The sequence below is a fragment of the Grampus griseus genome (assembly GCF_964374135.1).
Source record: "Grampus griseus genome assembly, chromosome: Y".
In the NCBI taxonomy this organism is placed as follows: domain Eukaryota; kingdom Metazoa; phylum Chordata; class Mammalia; order Artiodactyla; family Delphinidae; genus Grampus; species Grampus griseus.
Window position 1 is genome coordinate 13,119,799 of NC_139016.1, and position 8,434 is coordinate 13,128,232.

Sequence of the window (8,434 nt, forward strand, 5' to 3'; positions counted from 1 at the left end):
CTGCAAAACAAAAAAGAATGAGGAAAATTAAAAAGGGCTGATGGGACATTATCAAGTGGGCAAATATATGCACTATTGAAATCCCAGAAGGAAAGAGAGAAAGGAAATTAGAACTTATTTGGAGAAATGATAGCTGAAAATATTCCAAATCTGAAGAAAGAAATGGAGACACAAATTTAGGAGGCTTAATGCACCATAAGTAGGATATATCCAAAGAGATTCCCACAAAACACAGTGTAATCAAAGTGTTGGAAGTTAAAGAGATAATCTTAAAAGCAGCAAGAAAATAATTGACCTATCACAAAGGAGATTCCATAAAATTATCAGTGAATTTCTTAGCAGAAACTTTGCCATGCTGAGGGGGTAGGATGGTCTATTCAACATACTGAAAGAAAAATCTGTAAACAGAATATTATTTAGGGCAAAAATGCCCTTAAAAAATGAAGTGGAAATTAAGACTTTCGCCACATAAACAAAATCTGATGGTGTCATTACATTAGAGCTCCTCTACAAAATATGTCAAAGAGAGTCCTTCAAGATGAAACAAAAAGATAGTATATAGCAACTCAGTATAAATATCAATATAAGGTTCTTCAGTAAATGTGAACACGTGGACAAATATTGTAATTTTGCTGCATAGAATGATAAAATGATAGAAATATTTTGAAAATGATAAATATGTTGATAGTTATATAAAGATGTAATATATGACATCAATAATAAAAAGAGGTTAGTGGTAGAAATGAAAAGGATTAGAGTTTTTGTGATTGAAATTGCTATCAGTTTAAAATAAATGTTATCCATTTAAAATTGTTATCAGTGTAACTTTAAGATTTTTTTGTAATTGTGATTAACACAAAGAAAATATTTACAGAATACACACAAAAGTGAATAAACTAATCAAATCATCTCACTATAAAAAATCAATGGAACACAAAGGAAGGCAATAAGAGGAAAAGGGGGATAAAAAAGCTACAAAACAACTAGGAAACAACAAAATGGCAATTGTAGTCCTTCTCTTTCAGAAATTACTTGAAATGGAAATGGATTAAACTTCCCAATCAAAAGACACTCAGAAGTAAACAACAAAAAATCAAATTACCCAATTAAAGGATGGGCAAAAAACTTGTAAAGATATCCATTCAAAGATGATATACAATGTCCAGCAAGCTTAAGGAAAGATGCTCAACACCTGATAATCAGATAAGTGCAAGTGAAAACTGCAGTGAAATAATACCTAACAACCACTAGGATGGCTCTTATAAAACAAAACAAAACAGTAAATAAGTGTTGTTGAGGCTGTGGAGAAATTGGAGCCATTGTGCACTGTTCCTGGGCTTATAAAATGATGCAATTTCTGTGGAAGAGAACAATGGAGTTTCCTCAACAATCTTTAAAATATGACTACTTTAGATCAACATTATATTCTTAATCAATTGGATGTGCTTTTTTGTTTCAAACTTCAAGATATGTTTATCTTGGTAATTAATGAAATCTCCAGTATTCAGGACATATTTTTAATACAAAGAACAGAATAAAAGAGTGGTTCCTAAATGTCTTTCAGGTTATAATATTATTCTGGGAAGGGGTAATTTCTAACCTATTGATCTTTCTAATCTAGTAGTTCATATTTGACAGGGTAATGTAATTAAAAGATTTTTAATGTAATGAGAGTAAAGTGTTTCACATGGCAGCTGTCATACTGCCATGGCTAATTAGAACAAACTACACTGCAAAGAAATTACTAAAGAAAGAGAATTCCACTTGTAGTTAGAGTTAAGAAAAAAGTTGTCAAAACTGAGTGAACTCAGAGAAGACGTTGAAAAGATGGCAGAAGAGTAACACGTGGAGATCACCTTCCTCCCCACAGATACAACAGAAATACATCTACATGTGGAACAGCTCCTACAGAACACAGACTGAATGCTGGCAGAAGACCTCAGACCTCCCAAAAGGCAAGAAAGTCCCCACGTACCTGGGTAGGGCAAAAGAAAAAAGAATAAACAGAGACAAAGGAATAGGGACAGGACCTGCACCAGTGGGAGGGAGCCGTGAAGGAGGAAAGGTTTCCACACACTAGGAAGCCCCCTCGTGGGCGGAGACTGTGGGTGGCGGAGGAGGGAAGCTCCAGAGCCACGGAGGAGAGAGCAGCCACAGGGGTGCAGAGGGCAAAGCGGAGAGATTCCCGCACAGAGGATCGGTGCCAACCAGCACTCACCAGCCCGAGAGGCTTGTCTGCTCACCGCCAGGGCGGGCAGGGCTGGGAGCTGAGGCTCGGGCGTCAGTCGGAGCGCAGGGAGAGGAATGGCAGCGTGAACACAGCCTGAAGGGGTTAGTGCACCACAGCTAGCTGGGAGGGAGTCCGGGAAAAAGTCTGGACCTGCCAAAGAGGCAAGAGACTTTGTCTTCCCTCTTTGTTTCCTGGTGCGCGAGGAGAGGGGATTCAGGGCACTGCTTAAAGGAGCTCCAGAGATGGGTGTGAGCCGCGCCTAAGAGCGCGGACCCCAGGGACGCTGCGGGCATCAGGGGAGACGCTAAAGCTGCTGCTGCTGCTGCTGCCACCAAGACCCCTGTGTGCAAGCCCAGGTCACTGTCCACACCTCCCCTCCCAGGAGCCTGTGCAACCCACCACTGCCAGGGTCCCGTGATCCAAGGACAACTTCCCTGGGAGAATGCACGGCACACCTCAGGCTGATGCACCATCATACTGGCCTCTGCCACTGAAGGCTCACTCTGCATCTGTACCCCTCCTTACCCCTGGCCTGAGTGAGCCAGAGCCCCCGAATCAGCTGCTCCTTTAACTCCGTCCTGTCTGAGCAAAGAACAGACACACTCAGGTGACCTACACGCAGGGACAGGGCCAAATCCAAAGCTGAACCTGGAGAGCTGTGCAAACAAATAATAGAAAGGTAAATTTCCCCCAGCAGCCTCAGGAGCAGCAGGTTAAATCTCCACAATCAACTTGATGTACGCTGCATCAGTGGAATAACTGAATAGACAGCAAATCATCCCAAATTGAGGAGGTGGACTTTGAGAACAGATTTATTATTTGTTCCCCTTTTCCTCTTTTTGTGACAGTGTATGTGTATGCTTCTGTGTGAGATTTTGTTTGTATAGCTTTGCTTTCACCATTTGTCATAGGGTTCTGTCCATCCATTTATTTTCATTTTTTTAACTTAAAATCTTTTTTCTTAATAATTTTTATTTTAATAACTTTATTTTATTTTATATTACACAATTTTATTTTATCCTCTTCCTTCCTTCCTTCCTTCCTTCCTTCCTTCCTTCCTTCCTTCCTTCCTTTCTTCCTTTCTTTCTCTCTTTCTACTTTTTCTCCCTTTTATTCTGAGCTGTGTGGATGAAAGGCTCTTGGTGCTACAGCCAGGAGTCAGTGATGTGTCTCTGAGGTGGGAGAGCCAGCTTCAGAACACTGGTCCACAAGACACCTCTCAGCTCCATGTAATATAAAATGGCAAATATCTCCCAGAGATCTCCATCTCAACACCAAACCCAGCTTCACTCAGCGACCAGCAAGATAGAGTGCTGGACACCCTATGCCAAACAACTAGCAAGACAGGAACACAACCTCACCCTTTAGCAGAGAGGCTGCCTAAAATCATAATACGGCCACAGACACCCCAATCCACACCACAAGACATGGAACCGCCCACCAGAAAGACAAGATCCAGCCTCATCCACCAGAACACAGGCATTAGTCCCCTACACCAGGAAGCCTACACAACACACTGAACGAACTTTAGTCACTGGAGACAGACACCAAAAACAATGGGAACTACGAACCTGCAGCCTGCAAAAAGGAGACCCCAAACACAGTAAGATAAGCAAAATGAGAAGACAGAAAAACACACAGTAGATGAAGGAGCAAGATAAAAACCCACCAGACCTAACAAATGAAGAGGAAATAGGCAGTCTACCTGAAAAAGAATTCAGAATAATGATAATAAAGATGATCCAAAATCTTGGAAATAGAATAGAGAAAATGCAAGAAACATTTAACAAGGACCTAGAAGAACTAAAGAAACAAGTAACGATGAACAACACAATAAATGAAATTAAAAATACTCTAGATGGGATCAATAGCAGAATTACTGAGGCAGAAGAACAGATAAGTGACCTGGAAGGTAAAATAATGGAAATCACTACTGCAAAGCAGAATAAAGAAAAAACAATGAAAAGAACTGAGGACAGTCTCAGACACTTCCAGGAATACATTAAATGCACCAGCATTCGAATTACAGGGGTCCCAGAAGAAGAAGAGAAGAAGAAAGGGACTGAGAAAATATTTGAAGAGATTATAGTTGAAAACTTCCCTAATGTGGGAAATGAACTAGTTAATCAAGTCCAGGAAGCACAGAGAGTCCCATACAGGATAAATCGAAGGAGAAACACGCCAAGACACATATTAATCAAACTATCAATAATTAAATACAAAGAAAACATACTAAAAGCAGCAAGGGAAAAAATAATAATAATAACACACAAGGAAATCCCCATAAGGTTAACAGCTGATTTTTCAGCAGACACTCTGCAAGCCAGAAGGGAGTGGCAGGACATATCTGAAGTGCTGAAGGAGAAAAACTTACAACCAAGATTGCTCTACCCAGCAAGGATCTCATTCAGATTTGATGGAGAAATTAAAACCTTTACAGACAAGCAAAAGCTGAAAGAGTTCAGCACCACCAAACCAGCTTTACAACAAATGCTAAAGGAACTTCTCTAGGCAAGAGACACAAGAGGAGGAAAAGACCTACAATAACAAACCCAAAACAATTAAGAAAATGGGAATAGGAGCATACATATTGATTGTAAGGAACGGCACCAAAAACGGAGGAGAGCTTAAACAAGCTTTATTTGGGAATGCTCCGAGGCGAGGTTCACTGGTCCGAGAGAAAGGGGCCAGAGGAGTCGCGCCTGGGTGCAGGCACAAACAAAATTTATAGGGGTGGACGCAGGGGAGGCGCTTGCTGTGTGAAGCAGCCCTTTTTTGGTAATCTCTCGGGTGTTGTAGCAATGTCAGGTGTTGGTTGCATCAGCCTCAGAGCCGTTGGTTCTGCCCCTCGGGAAGTGGGAAGACTGGGGCCGAGTGGTGTGGCAATGTCAGGTGTCGGTTGCATCAGCCACTTTGGTGGGGGTTCCGTCTGGCTCCCTGGGCCCTTCCCTGGACCTGCTGGCCTTACATCCTGACTTCTTTGGTGTAATGGGGCAACGTTTTGTCTCTGGCTACTTCCTGCCGTACAGGGGCGCCGTAAGGGAGTTGGGTGGCCAGCGGTCCGGAGGTTAGGGGAGGGCGGCCACGGGGGGTTCTGTGGGTAGTAAGGTATACGGGTGGAGGAGCATCTGATTTACCACGACCCGAGAGACTTCTTGTATGCGACTGCGGAGAACCCTGAGGAAACAGGGCGCAAGCATGAATAGGATGCAGATAAGGATTAAGGGGCCTAGGATTGGTGTCAGCCAGGTATAGAGGGTGGACTGCCACCAAACGGGGATGGGGGAGGTGGATTGTCACTGCCTGCATTGGAGTTCTTCTTTTAAGCATCAGAGAGCATCTACATTGTCTTCAACGCCCCCTGTCTCGTTGATGTAGCAGCAGCACTCTTCCTGTAGGAAGAGGCAGGTACCTCCTTTGTCGGCTGTCAGAAGGTCCAGGGCACGTCGATTTTGGAGGGCAACTCGGGCTACTGAGGTGATCTGACACTGGAGGGAGGTGATGGAGGTGGCAGAGTTCTCAATGGCTAGCTGGAGTTTCTTTTCTAGGTCGCGGGATGTTGAGACACTGTGTGTTAGGGCTCCTCCCCCGATGCCCGCAGCGACGAGAGAGGAGGCGAGGGAAATGCCTGCGACCGTAGGGAGAAAGATGGCCCTTTTTTGTCAGCCAAAAATTTGTGTGGTAAGTGAGAGAAATTCGGCGTGGCCATATAATGTGAGTTGTGGAACAAGGGTGACGGGGATACGTGGGAAGGGGGAGGAAGAGTTGACCTCTTTTGTAAGGGAGCCATTACACCAAAAGAACAAGCCTGGTGGGGCCCCCATTGGCGTAGTTACAGGGAGGGATGAATTGCAAGGGAGTGCATCATCAGTTAAGTTTGGACGGCTGCCATAGCAAATTGTGAGGTTCTTTTTTCCTAAATCAAGGAATATGGGGACTCTTAATGGGGGAAATGATAAGTTCTGGGAGGAACTAGGGAGGGTAGAGGTGAAGGGCTGATCGAGTAGGACAGCAGTTAATGGTGGTTGGGCAAGTGTGGCACATAGAAAGCAGTGAGAGATGTTGCCTATTCCGGTGTGATTAAGCATTTGCACCCCTTGGCAGATGAGGGCCAACCAAGGAAAAGGGTCCGTCTTGTGCTCAGGGTGGGGTAGTTGGCATTCTAGGGTCTGTTCCATCTCCTGGACCATGGTGGCCTGTTTGCTCAAGTGCTGGATAATTTCAGGTATCACTCTGACATATGAGCGGAAGACCCTGATAGAGCCCACGGGGGTAGGCATCAGTTGCCCACTGATAGATTTTTCCTTGTACCCCTTTTACCCATCTGGTGTCCCAGGGATCTTTGATGTTGATGAATAATTGACCCTTGCCATTTGCGGTGAGCAGGTGGGATTTTCGGAGCGAGCTCCTGGTATCTAGTTTTGCCACATGGATGTTACATGAGTGATAGGGGCACCCCCCATAGGTCTCACCCCACCATTGACAGTAGTCTCTTGTCTGATCGTAAGTGAAGCAGACAGTGGGGGTGGACCAACCCAGGGGAACACCTTCAATGTTAGAGATGGGGATCTGGACTGTCACCAGGGCCTGGCACCCATCTCGTTGGCAGTCTCCCGTGCCCAGGACTCGGGCGTGGGTCCGACCTTTAGCTTGCCATGTCCCGTGGACCTGGAAGCGCCATAGGGACATCTGGTGAGTCCTGGGTGGCAGGAGGAGAAGCAGGAGGAGAGACAGGGTGACGGATAAGCTGTAGTCTCGTGGGACCCAGCAGTAGGGCCATCCAAGCCTCTGGAGTTGGGGCCATTTTAAGGCGGGAGACATGGTATCAGGAGGGGTGTCCCAAGAGTTTAGCTGCCATAAGATTGGTCACCGTATGGGGGCCTGTCCCCCATGGCTTGAGAGATTGGGGGTGTAATTCTTTGAGGAGGATGCTATCGCTGGGTTGTAGAGGGAGAGAGGAAGTTTCAGAGGCAGTGACCGTCGGCAGGTTGTGGTCAGCATGTTCACGGAGAAGGTGGTGAAGCAGAGACAGGTAGGGGAGGTAGGAAGCTAGGGGTGGGTTTTGGGTTGGTAGGTTATGGAGGAGAAAAGGGCGGCCATTGAGCAGTTCGAATGGACTGAGACCAGTAGGGGTCCGAGGTGAGGCTCGGATTCGGGTGAGGGCAAGAGGGAGCGGATCGGGCCATGAGATACAGACCTCAAGGGACAGCTTGGTGGGGTGGTCTTTCAAGATTCTGTTGGCACGCTCAACCTTACTGGATGACTTGGGGTGGTAGAGGATGTGGAGTCTCCAGGTGATCTGAAGAGCCTCGGATACCTGCTGAACCACCTGAGAGACGAAGGTGGGTCCGTTGTCCGACTGGATGGAGATCCGCAGGCCAAATCGGGGGATGATATGTTGGAGAAGGATGGTGGTGACCATATCTGCCATTTCTCGGGCCGTTGGGAAGGCCTTGATCCAACCTGAAAAGGTGTCAACGAGAGTGAGCAAATATCAGAAGCATTTACAGAGGGGCATGTGGGTGAAGTCAATCTGCCAGTCCTCACCAGGTTGGTGTCCGCATATCTGGTGAGTAGGGATTCGGGGCCATAGACCTCCTTGTGGAGAGATGGACGTGCAAGTCTGGCAAGCCGCGTGAGTTTTTGAGATGGCATCTCTGAGTCCAGGCATGTAAAAGAGGGGATCTAGGAAATGGAACATCACCTTCGGGCCAATGTGTAGGGACTTGTGAATGTCTGATAGGAGGCTGGCCGCTTGGGCTGAAGGGAGGGAAACTGTGTTGTCCATAAAAATCCATCCTTTTTTGGCCTCGTGGTCCCCTTTGGATAGTAGGGCTGTCTCTTCATGGGGGTCATATGCAGGTCAGATTGAGGTGGTGAGGAACAAGATCGGAGCTGGAGGGGCCTCTTTAGTGAGCTCACGGGCCACGGAGTCGGCCTTTGAGTTACCTTGTGCTATTGGGTTAGAAGGAGACTGGTGGCCCTTGCAGTGGATGATTGTCACCTCCTCAGGCAGTTGGAGGGCCTCCAGAAGTTTTGCGATGAGGGAGGCGTTGACCACCGGGAAACCCTTGGTGTTCAAAAGTCCGTGCCCCCTCCAAAGAGCTGAATGGCTGTGTGCAATCAGGAAGGCGTATTTAGAATCTGTATAGATATTGACCCCTTTGCCCTTAGAGAGGTCAAGGGTGCACGTGAGTGCTATCA

At 46.2% G+C, this 8,434-nt stretch overlaps 1 protein-coding gene across 1 annotated transcript; it reads right to left on the minus strand.

The window, feature by feature from the left end:
* Window positions 1-6,451: 6,451 nt before the first annotated feature.
* On the minus strand, window positions 6,452-7,051 carry LOC309817692 (putative endogenous retrovirus group FC1 Env polyprotein; the record flags this gene model as incomplete). The annotated part of the gene is made up of 1 exon (XM_082646958.1): window positions 6,452-7,051. The coding sequence occupies one exon, from the start codon at window positions 7,049-7,051 to the stop codon at window positions 6,452-6,454; it is 600 nt and encodes a 199-aa protein (XP_082503084.1).
* Between the last annotated feature and the right edge of the window lie 1,383 nt (window positions 7,052-8,434).